The sequence below is a fragment of the Ochotona princeps genome, chromosome 2, assembly GCF_030435755.1.
Source record: "Ochotona princeps isolate mOchPri1 chromosome 2, mOchPri1.hap1, whole genome shotgun sequence".
Lineage (NCBI taxonomy): Eukaryota > Metazoa > Chordata > Mammalia > Lagomorpha > Ochotonidae > Ochotona > Ochotona princeps.
In genome coordinates, this window is record NC_080833.1 from 120,939,635 (window position 1) to 120,958,988 (window position 19,354).

Consider the following 19,354-nt stretch of genomic DNA (forward strand, 5'->3'; position numbering starts at 1 on the left):
CCAGCATACCGATACTGGATGCCCACATCACAAGTAGTGACTCCATCCACTACCCACTGACTCCAATTCTAGTACCTTGTGTGCAGAACTTTAGGACACGTGGTCTACTGCCTTTGGGAAAAGCAGTGTTAGACTCTCCTTATTCTGGGACAACCAGTGGCTCATGCAAGAGTAAACCAAACCAAAAACACAAACAGGTTTAGATGGTCCACAATGAAACAATGCACAGTACATTTCCTTTAAATGTTGCTTTTAATTGCTGATACATTGAGTCAATTTTACTGTTTAGGAGAAATTAGTTTTCTTTTTTACAGAAAAGATTTATTATTTGAAAGGCAGATTTTACAGAAGAGCGAGAGATCTTCCATTTGTTGGTTTAGCTTCAATGGCTGCAGTTGAGCTGATCCAAAGCCACAAGTCAGGAGTTCTTCCAGGCATCCTACCTGGATGCAGGGGCCCAAGGCTTTTGGCCTTCCTCCACTGCTTTCTCAGGTCAGAGCAGCTGCGATTAGAACCAGCATCCATATGGGATGCCAGCACTCCAAGCAGAGGATTAGCTTGCTGAAGCATGCTCTTTGCTAGACTCCAGTTCATTTTGCAGTTTCTAAACATGATAACTTACCTCCACATTCCTTTGTCTTGCCATTGAAGGATTCATCACCTTGATTCCCGACACACCTCTTCCAGGGGCTCTTGGATAATCTTCCAAAATCATGCACACTGGTAACGACTCTGCAGTGTCTTCCTCTGAAGAAATACCCTTCCTTTTAAACACCACCCTCCTGTCCTGCTGACCTGCTCCAGGGGGATGCTCTGTTAGACTTCAGGAGGGTGTGTGCGCCCGAGCTGAAGCCACTCCATGCCCAGGTTAGCTCCACGGAGAACAGAACCCCAGGGTCACATGCAGCAACCTGTTTTCTCTTTGTCTGACTTCCTGTCTGGGGCCTAATGGTAACATACGTGTGTGTGTATGTGTGTGTGTGTGTGTGTGTGTGTGTGATTGTGACTGCTTTGGAAGGAGTCTGATTATACAATATTCACCTAGGCTGGGGAAACCAAATGAAGGCGACATGAAGTGTGTGTGTGTATGTGTGTCCTAAGTGTGGTTTTAGAAAGGGAAAAGCCTTTTAAAAATGATTTATTTTTGTTTGAAAAGTAGAATAACAGAGAAAGAAGGAGAGACACAATTCTTCCATTTGCTGGTTCACTCCCCAAGTGGCCACAATGGCCAGAATTGTGCCAATCCAAAGCCAGAAGCCAGGAGTCTCTTCTAGGTCTCCCAAGTGCATAGAGGGGCCTTAGACATTGGCCATTCTCTGCTGCTGTCTCAGGTTATCAACAGGGAGCTGGATGGGAAGTGAAGCAGCTGGGATACTAACTGGTACAAAATGGGATTCTGGCACTGCAGGCAGAGGTCCAACCTATTATGCCATGGCATTGGCCTCCAAAAGTTTGTTTTTAAAGTGCTGCATAAGATGGGAGTTTGCACTCTGGGGGGACTGGCAAGGCCCGGGGTTGGCAGAGGAGCCTGCTGGTGTTCTGTTGTGGTCTCTTTCAGCAGGACGCTGGCTCAGGGACCCACACTCCTGCACTAGGCCCAGGCAGTGTAGGAGACAGTGGGGGAGGGTAAACCTGTTGACAGCAGAGCAGCTTCCAGGATGAAGGACATAGGCCCTGGTACCCTCCAATACCCAGGAACAATCTAAACTTGGCACCTGCCACCTTCAGGCAGCACCTCTAGGGGGCCGGGGGAGGGAAATCACTGGAACAGACTGAACAAAGCCTCTTTTATTAGAATCAAAGACACTGTTCTCTGAGAAAAATGCCTTCCAAGTGTTAACAACATCCAGCAGCCAGATCTTCCAGGAGATTCTGCAGAGAGCCAAGTCCTTGTGGAATAAGCGAGCAAGCAAACCCATGACAGACACCGGCCAGCACTCTGGGTGGACCCCTCAGGTCAACCCGAGGCCCCATCGGCGTGTGTGAGCCACCCTCAGAAGTCGGTCCAGGACGTTCAATGCATCACATTCTGCTTCACCTGGAGAGAGGAAAGAGCGAGAACCAAGTGTTACCGGATGCATTCCTTCTAGGAGATGACCAGGGAGACTCCTGAGCGACACCCTGAAGGTGCTGAGTTGCCTCCAGTCACCTCGGTATGCTGATTTGGTTAAGGTGCAGAGGGCCGCGCTCTGCTTCCGACAGGTGCAGTGGAGTCAGCCAGGAAGCAGCGTTTCAGCAACCGTGCACTGCCACCTGGCAGGAGTCTGACACAGGTATGCGATGCTGCCCGGGGATAGCAACAAGCACGCCGGTGCTGCAGCAGTGGCTGCTATTAAGACAGAGCAGGTTGAGAGCAGTTGGGGACCTGAACGCTGGGGCAAAGGAACGGGGACCTGCCAGCATCTAACACCCCTGAGCCTTTGTCTCACTTCTCCATGTAGGCCACAGCTGATCAGGAAATCCATCTCCAGGTAACAGCCGCTGGGTGAGCTTGTAATTCATGACCTTTGGGTATGCCTGTCTTTGCTTGGAATTATCTGGATGTGGCAGAGGAGATAAGATGAGGCCCAGGGCCAACAGTGCTGCTCAGCTTAATAGAGGCAGAAGGCAAGGCTCAGAACTATGGACTCTGTGGTGACAGCAAACACGCTGGGCTGACATTCTAAAACCTTGCACTTGATATGCAGGTGTGCTCCTGGGTCTGGACCCAGCAGTCCAGGCAGCTGCAGCCCATCAAGCACGGCTCCCTGCCGGCTCTAGCAAGTGGAACGGATTCTGTTGTCCTGCTAGGCTCCACCGAGAACTGATTTCAGAGGCTGGGGGTCTTTGTGCGATTGGGAGAAAACGCATCTCCTGAAGTGGCTCTGGATGGCAGAGCGAGGGCGCAGCGCAGCTAGGCTGGGGAGTGTCCAGGCTGGCTGTAAGGCTCCTGCAGGCAGATCCCCCGAAATGTACTACCCCCACCCCAGATCGGGATGAAGCAGTTCTGGTGGTTGATGCAGGGTTGGAGCACTGGGGTGGGAGAGCCCTGAGCGCAGACTCAAGTGGACGAGGAACAGTTAGAGGACCTGGCCAGACAGGGCAGCTGTGGACACTGCCCATCCCCGGATCTCGGTGTGCAGCTGCTTGAGGACAAGGGGAAAATGTTGTCACCAGCAGCGGTCACAGATGACCTGTTCTACTCACTGTCCCAGAGTGCAGCCTAAGGAGGAAACAGCAGTGTCATTTAGGTAAGTGCTGTCCTTGGGCATACACAAAGCTACCCGCACTTCACAGATCATGGTATCCTGTGAATGTAAACACCTCGAGGAGCAGCCCCACCGGAGTCCCTTCTTGGATAATCTGGTACCTGGTCATGCTACTGTAACTGCTGCCTCTCTGTTCCGGGATGGCTGGGGCCAGTGCCGTGGTGCAGCATCCTAAGCCTCTGCTTGCAGCACTAGCATCCCATATAGGCAATCTATTCCACTTCCCATCTAGCTCCCTGCTAATGGCCTGAGAAAGCAGTGGAAGATACTGGGAAAGCAGCAGAGAATGGCCAAAGTGCTCAGGCCCCTGTGCCCACGTGAGAGACCCAGAAGAAGCTCCTGGCTTCTGGCTTCGGACTGGCCCAGGTCTGGCAGTTGCAGCCATCTGGGACATGACGAAAGAGCTTTTTCTTTGTGTCTCTGTAACTCTTTCAAATAAAATAAATAAATTTTTCTTTTCTCTTTTTATAGGCAGGATGTCTATGCTAGTTTTAGAAAGGAGTGCCCAAGCCTCCTGCCTGGCATGCGTGGCAGCCAGATAGATGCCAGTAGTGCTGGAATCTTGGTGACACAAAAGCAAGCTAGACAATGCTGCCTAAACACCTGCTCTGGCCTGCACTGTCCCCTCGTCCTCAAGCTTTGCTGTCCTGATGGATTCCCCCTGAGACCATCCGACTACTACAGCGCAGTAAAATACAGGATGAACAAACACCAAGAACTCCAGGCCCCAAAGGGGGGCTGGCCTCCTCCCCTTGCTCTCCCCAGTCGGTCACAGCAAGGACAAAGTGTATTGCAATCACATGGGATTTGAGGACTGGCCGGCTCCACACAGGTAACCCAATGGGGCAGGAGCGCCTGAGGATGAGAAGGGAGCTCGGGGCTTGGGGGCACCCCTGCTTCCCAGGTTTCTCTGTGCCCTAGCACTGCATCTGACAGTGAGCTCACAAACTCAGCCTCTGGGCTGGCGCAGCCAGCAGCACGAGCCTGATGCATACCAGCTGCTTCCGTAGGATACATCACTGTCACCTACTGTTCAGGCAAATGGAGGCTGGTGTTGGCCAGAATTCCTTTACTCGGATGCCAAAGTGGCCAGGCCTTCTTTCCTAACCCTTTTCCCCTTCCCACTCAGCTTCTCTCACATTCTCTCTGGTGATTCCTCTGTCCCAAGCATCCACTTCCTGCTGGAATGAACCACATCCCTCACCTGGAGGCAGAGGGATCAAATGGGGCCACCTGCTCAGATATGCCTGGGGCACATTCACAGTGCAGAAGCCGTCCAGTCGGCTTGTCCTGGGAAGACACCCTCCTGGGTGGGTGTTGCTGGGCTCTGCTCGGAGCCATCGGTCAGGATTTCAGCCTGTGCCCAGGCCTGCAGCTGGAGTTCATGGTGCTGTGAATGTAGGTGGGATTCTTCTGTTGTTGTTGTCGTTAAGCTCTAACTGAAATGTGCAGATGTCTTCAAGCACCATGTTTAGTCCTCACTACTTGGAAGGCACAGTGTGAGGCAGCAGGTTAAGCCACTGTTGGTGACACCAGCATCCCATATCAGACTGCTAGTTCAAGTCCTGGCTACTCCACCTCTGATCCGGCTCCCCGCTAATGCAAGTGGGAAATCAGTGGGAGATGGCCCAGGTGAGATGACACCCAGGTGAGAAACTGTACCTGACTTTGGCCTGGCCCAGCCTACTCCTGGCTGTTGTGGCCATTTGGGGAGATCTCTTTTTCTCTCTGTCTCCCTCTTTGTCACTCGGCCTCTCAACTCAACAGAACAAATTATTCTTTTTGCAAAGTTACAGATTGTTTAATCTCACATTACTTAACGTGAATAATGGCAAGATATCGCCACTTCATACTTTGTAAAATATTTTTTTTAAGATTTATTGATTTTTACTTGAAAGTTGGAATTACAGGGCTTAGAGCAATGGCTCAGTGGCTAAATCCTTGCTTTGCATGTGCCAGGATTCCATACAGGTGCCAGTTTGTGTCCCAGCTGCTCTACTTCCCATTCAGCTCCCTGTTTGTGGCCTGGGAAAGCAGTAGAGGACAGCCCAAAGTCTTGGGGCTCCTACACCTGCATGTGAGACCTGGAAGAAGCTCCTGGCTTTGGCTTGGCTCAGCTCTGGCCATCGCAGACACTTGAAGAATGAATCAATAGATGGAAGATCTTTCTCTCTGTCTTTCCTTCTCTCTGTAAATCTGTCTTTCTAATAAAAATAAATAAATCTTTTAAAAAGAAAGTTATATAGAGATAGAGAAAGAGAGTGAGAGATCTTCCATCTACTAGTTCACTCCCTAAATGGTTGCAATGGCCAGAACTGAGCAGGTCTGGACCTGGAAGCCAGGAGCTTCTTCTGTGTCTCCCATGTGGATGCAGGGTCTCAAGGCATTGGGCTATATTCTGCTGCTTTCCCCAATCATTACTAAGGAGCTGGATCAGAACTAGAACATCCGGGACACAGGCCAGCACCCATACGGGAAGCCAATGCTCTGGCCCTTTAAAAGTATTTCAACGTAGTTGGTTTCCTTTGTAGTCCCAGGTAATTGACACACTTAAAAATACCCTGAGTAGGGGTCAAGGGGTCCAAGGCATAGGCAACTTGGAAAGCTTGGAAAGCTGCAGAAAGGACAGAGACGGCCCAGTACTCACTGAAACGTGACATTGTAATATTCTTGAGGCGTCACAATCTTAGGCCCGCCAAAGTAGTCAAGGACCCAAATATTGGTGATATTCAACTTGGCAAAGAACCAGTTGTGGCTGGAAGGCCAGGTCTCCATCTCAGGGTGCCGTGTGAATAAGGACTGCTTGGCAAGGGTTGCTTCTGTTTCATTCACCTAAGAGACATCAGTACAACAAGCATACTCACAGCATTTTGCAGCACATACACATACATACATACATATCTTTAAAAAGAAAACATGAGATTTCAGCATTCTACGATCCCTCAGAGTTCAGCTAGTTGTAAAAGTTGATCTTAAGGAACCCAGAGAAAATAAAGGACGCCTGATACCATCACCAGCAGATGTGCAGAGATGAGAAACCATTAGGAATACCAATCTTCATTTCGAGCCACGGGGTAACTGGCCCAAGGTGCTTTCTCAGAATGCAACTGGTGCCTGAAGCACACAGCACTGGCATCGTCACTCCATCACATGTACACATGAATAAACATGGCTAGAATTGCATGTGAATGGGGAAAAGTCTTTAGTGGGGTTCAGGAACATTTGTAGCTCCTCCCCGTTCCTTGGCCCAGAAGATACCCAGCTGCACAGCTGCAGCCAAGAGTGACAAATGAAATTCCTCTGAGGTGTTCCCAGTCCTTGACTGTCAGGGCCAGAGGCAAGTCTGTCGGGTCCACCTTCAGATGGCATGCTGACACCTGCTCGCCACCTTGCCTGGGAACTTCTCCCAGCCCACACTCATCCCAAACCACCCCAGGGGAGGTCTAGATTTTCAGGCACCTATACCCCTCTTCTTGGCCCAATACAAAGGCAAGGAGCTCAGGCAAGGAAAGTAACAGAATGTGCAACACGCTGGAGTAGCAGGATGTGGTTGACAAGATGTTCCTTAAATTCACAGAAAATGGAACCATTTAGGCATATTTTGTTGACAACATTTTGAAATCCATGCCAGTTTTTTCACAGCGCTCATTTCCCAGAACTTTCCTAAGATCCCTCCTATTACAACATATGCTAATATTATCCCAATCAAAACCCACTTGTGCTTTATCCTCAAAAAGTTCCTTCTTTCATTGCCAATGAACAATGTTCTTCTGAGGCCACGTCCCTCCTTGGAGGACAATTTCTTACCTTCATCACGGAGCCTGACAGCATGATGTGGACACAGAGGGGACTTTGGGGATCAAATCCCTTCTTCCTGCAGAAGGCAGTCTGTGCCAAGGACAGGAGCAGGGTGGCATGGGGATTCTCCTGTGGGGAGAAAGTTCAGTCTCACTCATGGGAATCGTGATTTCTGGATGGGTAATACACTTTACGCATTGCGCACACCAAGTCCCTAGAGCTAAACCATCTTGAAAAACAGGGAACCATGCAACAATACCTTCACACTGAGAGGGAAAGACATTTGCTGGTCAGAGACTGAGCCTGACATCCCCTTGCAAAAGGCAAGTGTTTGTATGTAAAATTAACTAATTCACAAGGACTCTTTTCAGGGATGATGCTGTAGTGCAGTGGATAGAGCATCCGCCAGCATCCCATAAGGGAGCTGGTTTGAGTCCGGTTGCTGCACTTTGGATCCAGCTCCACACTAATACACACAGAAAAAGCTGTGGCAGATGACCCAACTCCTTGCACCCCTGCACGTATAGATGACACCCTGGAAGACACTCCTGGCTTTGGCCTGGCGCAGCACTAGCTGTGGCAGTCATCTGGAGAGTGAATCAGCAGATGCAAGATCTCTCTAATTCTGCCTTTCAAATAAGCACATCTTGAAAAATTTTAAAAATATATATTTTTACATAGTCTTTTACTTAAACTTTGAATTTGTTCCACATTTATCAGAAAAACTCCAAGTACCCAAATTCCGGGCAGGTCTATACCCTTCATGGAAAGATCTAAAAGGTTAAATTCTAATACAAATCCAATGCAGAAAAATAACCACAGTTGCTCCATCAACTAACAAGTTGCACAACATAAGCCTGAAAGCAGCTGAGTCATGCTGCATGGCTATCTTGGGTCAGCAGAGGCAGCCACGTGACTTGCAAAACCCCACAGAAGTTGCTCACTCCTGCTCTGGCAACAGAAGCAAATTTCTGCTTCCATTTCAAAAAGTGAGGCCAACAAATTTCCTCAGTTCTCTTATTCAGACATCAGCTTCACAAAAGGCATTTTTGGCCCATGAAGCTTACAGCAATATTCCTGTGGTGCGTTTCCGACTACTCGATCGTTCGGTCCTAGGGGGTCGTGGTAGAAAGCTTTGCCACTTGGCAGCAATCCTGGGTCCCAGTTAGCCAAACAGTGGCTCTCTCGAAACGACCGGGCAAGGCCTTGCAGGAAGATAGTGAGAAGTCAGGAGACTTGGGTAAGGTCTCTTCTTTCTCGGGTCTACACTATACAATGTGGTGAAGAGTCAGACATAAACTAAGGCTACGAGATGGGAAACAAAGCCCCGGCTGAGGTCAAGGTTGCATGAAACGGGAGTTCCTTGTAAGAGAGCTGGCCCCCACAGCCCAGAGGCAACACATTCTAAACAGACATTCAAAATCAGGGCAGGAGAGGGAGGACAGATTACAGACAAGGGAAGCAAGACTGAAAAGCATCCAACTGGGAGAGCATAAGCTGCGAGGAGGGTGGGAAAAAGCAGACAGGCTCTGGGAGCAGTGATGTTGGAGTGGGACAGACTGGCTCAAATCCACGCTGAGGAGTCTCGGCGGGATTTTGCAGACCAGGGCTTCCAAGACCACCTGCTTGGGGAGCATGGAAAATACTGATTCCTAGGCCAAATCACCAGCCAATTATTTGCACTTAAAAAAAAAACAACACTATTTTTATTCATTTGAAAACGAGAGGCAGGACAGAGAGAAACCAGCATTCCCGCCTGCTGGTTCATCCTTAAAGCGCCCACAACAGGTGGGGCTGGGGCAGACTGAAGTCTAAGGTTAGGAACATCCAGGCCTCCTATGTGGATGCCAGGGACCTGGCTTCTCATGTCACACCTGCCACCTCCCAGGGCTGCATTAGCAGGAAGCTGGAACTAAAGCAGAGCCGGACTCAGACTCCTCTACGGGATGCAGGTGCCCCGAAGCCACCCCTGGCATTTACATTCTGAAGAACCACCTGGTATCCGGTGGGCACAGCACAGAAGTGATTTAAGAGTTACCCTGGTACTTCTAAACATAAGGTTATAAGGACTTCACCTAAAAATGGGTGGGAAAGTTGCCAGGCATGGTAGCTTAGTGACTAAAGTCCTCTCCTTGCACACGCCAGGATCCTATATGGGTGCCAGCTTCTATCCCAGCTGTTCCACTTCCCATCCAGCTCCCTGCTTGTGGCCTGGAAAAGCAGTCGAGGACGGCCCAAAGCCTTGGGACCCTGCACCCGCGTGGGAGACCTGGAAGAGGCTCTGGGCTCCTGGCTTCAGATCGGCTCAGCTCTAGCCGTTGTGGCCACTTGGGGAGTGAATCAGTGGATGGGAGATCTTTCTAGCTCTCTTTCTCCCTGTAAATATGATTTTTCCAATAAAAGTAAATAAATCTTAAGGAAAAAAAAAAGATGCGTGGCAAAAATAGAGAGGAAGGAATAAGGGTGCAAACAAAACAGTAAAGGAAGACAGCGTCTGGGAACAGTGAGCTGGTGGGGATGGGGAGGGGTAAGAGAATGGCAACCCTGAGTGCTAAGAAAACAACTGTCTTCGGGCTGAGACACAGAGGACCTACAGTGTTAGGACCTGTTAGGCTTCCCAGGCCTAATTTTCCAAATCTGCTGAAGCTGGGCACAGCCAGGGCATCTAAGGCTGGTGGGAGGGTTACTGCTCAGGAAAGCCCTGCACCTGGCAGATCCCAGTCTACTGAAACAATGCATTGTAAATTTCACCAAGTGCAGGTCTCCCACCCACCCACCTTCTCAGGATCCACCCAGGCCTCTGCATCTCTCCCCAACCCCACCCCCCATTGAGCAGCTTAAGAAGGGACTCTGCCCGATGCCCGAAGGGAATGAAGCTGGCTTCTAACCCTGTGCCCTGTCAATGCTTATACTCTGTCACTCTCCATCCTGACAACCTCTGCCCAAAGTCCAGTCTCTTCTACATTACCTGGCTGCCTCCCTGCCTTGTTGCAACCCTAAAAATCCCAACACCATGCTCCATCTACTGTCTGGAAATCCTTGTCTACGTCAGGGTCCCTGCCTGGTCTCGCAGTGTGAGCTTCTCTAACCCTACCTTAGTGTTGAGAGGCTGTTCCACCAAACAGGGTGGAGAGGGAAATTTCAAGGACCCTCATCTTCTCCTCCTCTGTTTTTCTCTCTTTGGGACTCACCCCCACCGTCTTGCACATGCCCCTGCAGTCGTTAGCAGTCCAAAAAACAGGACCTTGCGCTCACAAATTCCCCCAGACAGACAACTCTATCAGTCACAATGGAAAATGCAACTATGTCCAGGTAGGTATACCTCTCTCCATCAGTTCCTTTCACATCATCCATCAGACTCGCCTCCTGAGTGAAGCAGTCAGGAACTGAACTCCTAAGGCTGACGCTAACCCCGCCAACCACGCCCCCACGCCTGCCTCCTCCTTACGCCTGCTCGGCGCCCAGCTCAAAACCATCCTCATGTTCCCAAACATTTTTCTCAGTCTCCTTCTTCTCCCAGGCTCCCTCCTCCCCTCCCCTCACTGCTCCTTCACACTTCCAACAAGCTCCTTCCAAAAGGTTACCCCTTCTTTCCAAACCTTCTCCACCCCCTTCTTCCCCTCACCTTCCTCCTCTTGCCCCTATAGCCGGTTCGCTGCACCCCTCTCTGTGAAGTGGCTGGGGCTCGGGTGTATTCTCTTCATTAAACAACATAGCCTCACTGCTTCTAGTCTAAATGGCCGCCCTCCCCTGCCACCATCACCCCGAGGGGTGCACATCTGTTCTGATGAATTCCATATCCCTTTAACCCTTGCGATCTCTCTGTCACACATCTAAATTCTTTCTTGCACAAATACAAAACCTATGCTTCAGCCATCTCTGATCATATATTTTAGAGAACCAGCCAAGCAACACAGGAACAGCGGTAGGTCCTGAGCAACTTCCCCGTGAGGTGACTCTAAGCATAGCCTGCTCCCGGTCTTTCCCCTGCCCCTCGTCAGGTGGCAGCCCAAGGCTTTGCCAATGTCTCACAGAGACACAGGCTCACCCATCCCCTTTGGCCTCTCCCTGCTCTTTCAGCCAGTCTCTGTGCCACATGTAGGCAGGAGGAGCATCCTACCAGACATGCAGGCCAGCTCTCTCACACTCCCCACCTGGGTCCCCTGACCCTATCTACCACACCCTCCTCTCAGAGGCTGCAGGTGGAATCGGGGCTGGGAGGAGAGATGCCGACCTTCCCCATTACAGCACACCGACACCACGAGCCTCATTTCCCCGCCCTCTTTGCCACCATTTTGAAAAAGACATCCACAAGAGCCGGGCCTGACACTGTATGTTCTAAGCTCATGTAGAGATGGCTCCCTGCAGCATCGTGATTTCCAATCTCCCCCTCAAGTTTTTGTCAACTGACAAGGTGGCCCCCTGGCTGCTCTATCTATTTATTTATTTATTTTATCTATCTATTTATTTATTTTTATTACAAAGTCAGATATACAGAGAGGAGAGACAGAGAGGAAGATCTTCCCTCTGATGTTTCACTCCCCAAGTGAGCCACAACGGCCGGTGCTATGCTGATCTGAAGCCGGGAACCTGGAACCTCTTCCAGGTCTCCCATGTGGGTGCAGGGTCCCAAAGCTTTGGGCCGTCCTCGACTGCTTTCCCAGGCCACAAGCAGGGAGCTAAATGGGAAGTGGAGCTGCCGGGATTAGGACTGGCGCCCATATGACTTCAAGGCTAAGACTTTAGCCACTAGGCCACGCCGCCGGGCCCTCTATCCACCTTTAGTCTCTGCCCACCTTTTGAGGATCCCCCCTTGTCAGTGCGCGACTTGTTAAACTAGAGAGCTTTCTGATCTAAAAGTGCAAAGATCAGCGCAGCCTGCTTTGCTTCCTAAAATGCTATAAACTGCTGAATCATTGTTGCATTCATGACTCCTTGAGATCTTTTCTCATCCATAACATGATTCTCAACAATATCCATGTCTTCTAAGGAAGCGCTGTTGATACTATGCCTAAAAGTCCTCTCCTCTGGGCTGAATATTTTCCTAAGACTTCTAAAGTACACAACACTTCGGTCAAGTACGTGTTTTCTTAATTCCTCCAAAAATTCAAAAGCTGCAGTTACTAATGTAGGTAGCAAAATGTTATGCATCTCAGGAAAGTTTTATACGTTTTTTTCTGCTTTTATTAAATTTAATTGGGGGGGGAGGCAGCACAACGGCTCAATGGCTAAATCCTTGCCTTGCAGGCACCAGGATCCCATATGGGTGTCAGTTTGTGTCCCAGCTGCCCCACCTCCCATCCAGCTCTCTGCTTGCAGCCTGGGAAAGCAGTTGAAGATGGCTCAAGGCCTTGGGACCCTGCACCTGTGTGGGAGACCTGGAAAGGCTCCTGGCTCCTGATTGGCTCAGCTTAGGCTCTTACGGCCACTCGGGGAGTGACCAGCAAATGGAAGATTTTCTCTCAATTTCTCCCTCTCTCTGTAAATCTGCATCTCCAAAAAAATAAATTAAAAAAAAAAATAAAACAATTAAAAAGTTAATAACCTGAATATTCAAGGAATTAATTTTACCTGCCTATTTTTTAAACATTAAGTGATCACCTTAACTCTGAATAAATCTGGCCCACAGTTTTGATTAAAATGACCGGTTTCAACCTCTGGCACTTCTTTGGATTTAAAACTTTCAAATTGAGTCTTTGACCTTGAGGCTTCTGGCTGGATCCCTGCAACTCTCAAAAGACACGGCTCTCAACTGGGAGGAAGAACCGTCTGAGTTCATCCACATTGTGTAAAATACATTGTTAGATCATTAAATGATGCCAAACTCAGGCTGTGCCATATCAAGCTTGCTATTTTAGGCACTGGGGTTATTCACTGCTAATGGGACAAGGTGTGGTAACTTTACCAAGGCGCTTGCCTGCAATCCCCTGCTTTGCCTCACGGGGTCCCTGGAGTGGTCTGTACCTCCACTAACAAGCAGCTTAAGAAGGTACCCTGAGGCCCAGTGTGGTAACCTAGCGGCTAAAATCCTCTCCTTGCATGTATCCCATATGGACGCTGTTTCATATCCTGGCAGCCCTGCTTCCTATCCAGCTCTCTGCTCTCGGCCTGGAAAAGCAGTCGAAGATGGCTTTGGAGTCCTTGGGACCCTGCACCCTTGAAGGAGACTCAGAAGAAGCTCCTGGTCCCTGGCTTCAGGTTGGCATAGCTCTGGCTATTGAGGCCACTTGGGGAGTGATGAAATATCTTTCTCTCTGTCTCTCCTCCTCTCTGTATATCTGGCTTTGTAATAAAAATAAAATCTTTAGGGCCCAGAGTGGTGCCCTAGCGACTAAAGTCCTCGCCTTGAATGTGCCGAGATCCCATATGGGTGCTGGTTCTAATCCTGGCAGCCCCACTTCCCATCCAGCTCCCTGTCTGTGGCCTGGAAAAGCAGTCGAGAACAGTCCAAAACCTTGGGACCCTGCAGCTGCATAGGAGACCTGGAGGAAGATCCTGGCTCCTGGCTTTGGATCGGCTCAGCTCCGGCCATTGCGGTCACTTGGGGAGTGAATCATCGGATGGAAGATCTTCCTCTCTGTCTTTCCTCCTCTGCATATCTGACTTAGCAACAAAGATAAATAAATAAATCTAAAGACAAATAAATAATTAAATAAAATAAATCTTAAAAAAAAAAAAAAAAAAGGAATGTACCTTGCCTGCCGCTCAAACAGAATGCAGCCCAGCTTCAACACGTGCACCCCCAACCCCGTTCAGTCTGGGTGGGCCCAAGCCCCATTCTCGTAACCTTCCTCACTCTGATCCCCCTTTTCCAAGCTGCCTCCTTGCCTTCTTGGAACCCTCAAAGTCCTAAAACCTAACCAAGGAGGGAGAGGCGGGTTTTGAATTTGCACATGTCACATCTGAGGTTGTGGCACACGAAGGAGGTGAAAATGACCACAGGCAGGAACCCAACTTCAGAGAGGTCAGCAAGCGAGGCCAATGTGGAAGTGAATCTGAGTAAATGGAAGTGGCACCCCAAGAGTGTTATGTGATCTGTGATTCATACCGAAAAGAGGATTTTAAAAAGGAGGCTTTAGGGAACACTCGTTTTAGCACGTCAGAGAAATAAGTCAGGACTGGCCAGAAGAGAGAACTGTACCACGAGAATGCCAAGAAGGAAGGGAGGCCAGCAGTTGGAGATCTTGCCACAAAAGAATGAAACCCTGACGTTTCATTGCTGACTCACCGAGTCCAGCGCCAACCGGCAGCAGCACCATCTTCCTATAACACTTACTGTACAGACATACCGCCAAGGGAAAAATACCCCCAAGAAACATGAGGCACCAAACCCATCTGGGTGTCTTAGCCCACCCCCCAAGTCAGAGCGGTCCTCAACCCAGGTCTTCCTGCTCCTTCCAGGCTACTCGACCCCAGCAAGAGGGCATAAAGTACTCCTTGGAGATTCGAAGGGGGACCAAGAAGAGGCAGCACACACCGAGGTGACCGGTCAGCTGGTAGGACCAGGGTCAGACATTCTAACGTGGCCCTCGCGGACACCTGAACTCCTACGTGAGTTCCTCACCTACGTGTCTTCCTAACGTGGGTAGAGACCTACCTGGCAGCCAGCATGGTGCCCACAGGTGAGTCTCTAAACTGCAATCTTTTTTTTTTTTCCCTTAAGGCAGCAAAAGTTTATTCCGTAAGAAAGTACCATCCTGAGAATATAAGGTTGGACACCGAGCATGAGGGGAGGACTCGGGCCCGGCCCAGGCTCTCGGGGCTGAGATCCCACACAGGGTGGAGAGCAGAGGAGGGCACCCACACACTGCCAGGAGACTGCACTTGTGTGACGGGACTGTGCAGGCACGGAGTGCGCCATCTCAGTCTCGTCTGCGCCACTCGCTGTTTTGTCCTTTGGACATGATGAGACCTTGTGAAATTTTTTGTTTAAACAGGGATTCCTTAAGATTCATCCTGAGCTAGCAATTTCTTGAAGAATTTTATCTTGGGCAAGTAATCCCTCTGGAAATCCTTAGGAAACATCACAAGATAAACAGGGGCCTTTCTGGATTAACCTGTGGATGCAATTTTATTTTTTTTTTTGAAAGATTTATTTATTTTTTATTGCAAAGTCAATAAAAGACAGAGACAGAGAGGAAGATCTTCTGTCCGATGGTTCACTCCCCAAGTGACCGCAATGGCCAGTACTGTGGCGATCTGAAGCCAGGAGCCAGGAACCTCCTCCAGGTCTCCCACGCGGGTGCAGGGTCCCAAGGTTTTGGGCCGTCCTCGACTGCTTTCCCAGGCCACAAGCAGGGAGTTGGATGGGAAGCAGGTCTGCCAGGACTAGAACTGGCACCCACATGGGATCCTGGCACATTCAAGGCGAGAACTTTAACCACTATGCTATCACACTGGGCCACATTTTATTTTTTTTTAATGCTTATTTTTCTGAAAGGCAGAGTTAGAGAAATCATCCATTTGCTGGTTCACTTTTCAAATGGCCGCAATGGTCGCGGCACACCCAGGCCAAAGCCAGCAGCTTCATCACCGTCATCCACACGGATGCCAAGGCTCCAAACACATGGACCATCCTCAGCTACTTCCCAGGCCATTAGCAAGGAGTTAGATCAGAAATGGAGCAGCTGGTATGCAAACTGGTATCCACCCAGGGTGCTGGTACCACAAGCAGAGGTTTTATCCACAAACAGGCCCCTGCATGCAACTCTTCAGCAGGTGGAAAAACTTAACTTTTCAACTTTCATAGCTCTTGGAGATGCATGTCTCTCAGGATATAACCTACCTGTGTTGTTCTTTCCCGTTCTGGGTCGGGCCATAATACTAAGCATTTTCTCAAACAGGCAGAGGAATAAGCAGATGTGTAACTCTGATAACACTGCCATTTTCTTCTTCTTTTCTTCCCATTTAACTTTTGGCTGTCTGCTGCTTCAACATCCCCCTGACAGACACAATCTGCCCAGATCATTCTGGGCGTGGCAAGGTTGTCTTTCAGGCTGATTAGTCCTTGCCTGTGTAGGGCTGCCTGCAGCACTGGAGTCTTAATTCCCTCCTTGTGGAGATGGGGATGATGACCACAGCAGCTCCCTAACTCTCCACTCCAGCTATGTAGAAAAGCAGGCCAGAAAGGACTTCCACCTGCTGACTCCCTGCCCAGGGACCCAAGTGCTTGAGCCTGGGATGCCTCCAGGGTGTGCATCAAGCAGGGACTCGAACCCAGGCACTCTGATGTGCAATGCCAGTGCTCCGAGTCAAGTGCCCAACTTCCACCCACATAGCACCTATTTGTTTATAGCAGTGGTTTCTCCATCTTCCCCAGTTAGTTAGTCAGGTAGAGGGGATGGAGGTGTTTAGAACCAAAGCGTCTTTACACAGTGCCTTGGTCCTGCTTTTTTCAATGTCTTCCGGGTAGCTGACTTACAGGCGAAGTTGAGCATCTCTGAAGTAGAGTGAGTTGGTGTTGGATGAAGAGCCCACAGGAGTGGAGAGGAGTGGAAATAGGAAAACAGTGGGCAGGGCCATCTCTGCTTTGGCTAAAGTGAGCAGCCGCCTCTGCTTTTCTCAGAGAACGTAGGCCTCCAATGCCAAGTGCTCTTCCAGTTTCTCAACAGGAGGTCCAAGTTTGGACTTAGGCAGACTCTCAATGCTAAATGTTGTAAGTAAACTCCAACTTACTGAAAGCAAAGTCAGGTTTTCTGTGAGCCAAAGAAAACCAGTGTGTGGGGTGTTCGTTTCTCACGGCCACGGGTCTGTGAGACACAGTTCGAAAGCAGACAGACCTGTGGGGTCTCTGAGTTTGACTTTTTGTGAGTGATGTAACCTCTCCAAGCCTTGGGGGATTAGGATTAACAGGATTGCTGGGAGAGATGATGAACAGAAAGTGAGTGGAACTGAAGTCATCCTGACAGAGCAGGTGCATAACTAATCATTCCTTTATCTTTATTTTAAAAATATATACTTTCCTTGTTAACCTCAAATTCCAGATCTTTGTCCAAGAGAACCTCGTTGAATCAGGCCCCATTCCTAGATCAGCGTGGCTATAGCCTGAGATGAGTGTTCCCATCCTTGGGGCAGCAGAGGCCCACCAACCAGACTGCTTCCTGCTGTGCTGACAGCCAATAGGATCACAGGTTCAAGTCCTGGCTGATTCACTTCCCACCAGCCTCATGCTGCAGCATCTGGGAAAGCAGCAGAGGATGGCCCAAGTACTTGAGTCACTGCGCCCACATGGGAGACCCCCTGCCCTGCAGCAAAGCTCTTGGCTCCCCCATCAAGGCGTTTCGACCACCCAGGAGAGTGAACCGGAGGATGGAGGATCTCTCCTTCGCTCTAACTCTGCCTTTAAAACAAATAAATGTTTAAAAGAGGAAGAAGGGCCCAGCGTGATAGCGTAGTGGTTAAAGTCCTTGCCTTGCAGGTGCCAGGGTCCCATATGAACGCCGGTTCTAATCCCAGCAGCCCCACGTCCCATCCAGCTCCCTGCTTGTGGCCTGGGAAAACAGTCGAGGACGGCCCAAAGCCTTGGGACCCTGCACCCGCGTGGGAGACCAGGAAGAGCTCCTGCTCCTGGCTTCGGATTGGCTCAGCTCCAGCCGTTGTGGCCACTTGGGGAGTGAATCGTCGGACGGAAGATCTTCCTCTCTGTGTCTCCTCCTCTGTATATCCGCCTTTCCAATAAAAAATAAATAAATCTTTAAAAAATAAATAAAAGAAGAAGAAGAAATGATCAACATAGTGTTGTCTATGAGCTGCTTGCTGCTGGCAGGAAAATCCTCAATTCGGAAGCAGACATTAAAAAAATAAAAAAACCCCAAACAATAACAAAAAACCGAGACACCCAAAGCCACCCCTGCAAAGCGCTTAACAACCTAACCATCTCTATGCCCTAAAAAGCCTTTAGTAGTAAGAGCCCAGCAATGCAGACAAGGTTTCCCAAGGTGACTCAGGGATGGGACATCCCGGGATACCGGGAAGGAATTCGCCCAGGTGCGCCTCCCAGTGCGGGGGACGTACGTGGAGCTCCCGGCCCTGTTTCTGGGATGCTGCAATGCCCTCCCCACTGGCACGGATCATACACGACCAGTCTTGTCTGGAGCAGCCACGTTGTCCCTTGTGGGAAGAACTCCGGCGCCCCGACGCCGCCGCCGCGGCCCCTCCGGCTCACCTGCAGGTTGTGCACGGTGAGTTGCAGCGGGCTCAGGTAGAAGTAGGGCACGCCGGTGCTCGCGCCCGGGACCCCGTCGCTGAGCGAGAGGATGTCTGCGAAGGCCTGGCCGTGCACCTCCTTCAGGGTGGAAATGGTGCCCAGCGCGCCCCAGTCGCAGAGGTGCGCCACGAAGCGGGCCACGCGCGCCGCGTCCTCGCGGGGCGGCAGCGGAGGCAGCTGCGTGGCCGGGTCCCAGTCCCCGTGGTCCCGGCCGCCCCGGCCTCGCGCCGGCGACACCAGCAGCGCCCAGAGCGCCAGCGCCAGCAGGGCGGCGAGCAGCGCGCGCGCGGAGCCCACGACGCGCCCGGTCATGGCTGCGCGTCCCGAGGGAGTCCGGGCGCCTTCACCCCCGCTCCCGGCCCCGCCCCGAGGCAGGCCACGCCCCCGGAACGGCCAATCAGTGCGCCAGGCCCGAGAGGTGGGCGGGGTCTCTGGGCCACCTGCGGGAGGAGCCTCAGGAGGAGCTCCTCGGTCTGAAACGCGACCTTTGTTTTGTTTAGGTTACAGACGGAAAAAGCAGACTTGGAGGAACTTAGCAACTTGCGCCAGTCAGACTTCTGGCACTAGACCCTTCTCCTCGCGCCCCTTGTTTGAATACTTTTGCATTATGTCTATCTGGCCTCCTGGAGGACAGAAGCGCCTCCCTTCTGTTTACTTCCTGGGCAGTGCCAAACAGCAGTAAGGCTGCCAGTAGTAAAGGCAGAAACCCCAAAGTTCAAGCCGCTGGCCCAGGAGACTCTCACACACCAAGGCCTTGTCCGTCTCGGTGCCCCACGTCGATGCCCCAGGTTCGGGGGTCTTTCATGAGCTGGGGGTGCTGTCCTTGCCGGACGCCCCGCCCCACGGAAGTGGCACTTCTTTGGTTTCTTCCCAAAAGGACTTTCCCATCCTTTCAGGGCTGCTTTTCCTGTCCCGGAGATGGGTATATAAGGTCAACCTCCCTCCAGCCCCGCACCAGCCGGTGCAACCTCTATCGTGGACAGTTTGGGTCACATCTTCTGACAGCGCGTCTTCCTCTTCTTGGTCTTATCTCAAACTCCCACTGTAGTTGTTGTTATAGTGGTTCCACATCTGTGTCGGTAGCAAGAGTTTTGTCAGCTTG

General features: G+C 50.7%; 1 protein-coding gene across 2 annotated transcripts; it reads right to left on the minus strand.

Moving 5' to 3' along the window:
- Positions 1-1,770: 1,770 nt before the first annotated feature.
- Positions 1,771-18,596, minus strand: CREG1 (cellular repressor of E1A stimulated genes 1). 2 transcript variants are annotated; one of them, XM_058660592.1, is made up of 4 exons: positions 18,211-18,592; positions 7,056-7,175; positions 5,896-6,080; positions 1,771-2,038 (listed from the first exon to the last, which is right to left on the minus strand). In XM_058660592.1, exons 1-4 carry the CDS (start codon positions 18,562-18,564, stop codon positions 2,035-2,037), a joined length of 663 nt encoding a protein of 220 aa, XP_058516575.1. In that variant the 5' UTR covers positions 18,565-18,592; the 3' UTR covers positions 1,771-2,034. The 2 variants fall into 2 exon arrangements, with proteins under 2 accessions (XP_058516575.1, XP_004589361.2); XM_004589304.4 differs by lacking the exon at positions 1,771-2,038 and having other exon boundaries at positions 5,892-6,080; positions 18,211-18,596.
- Between the last annotated feature and the right edge of the window lie 758 nt (positions 18,597-19,354).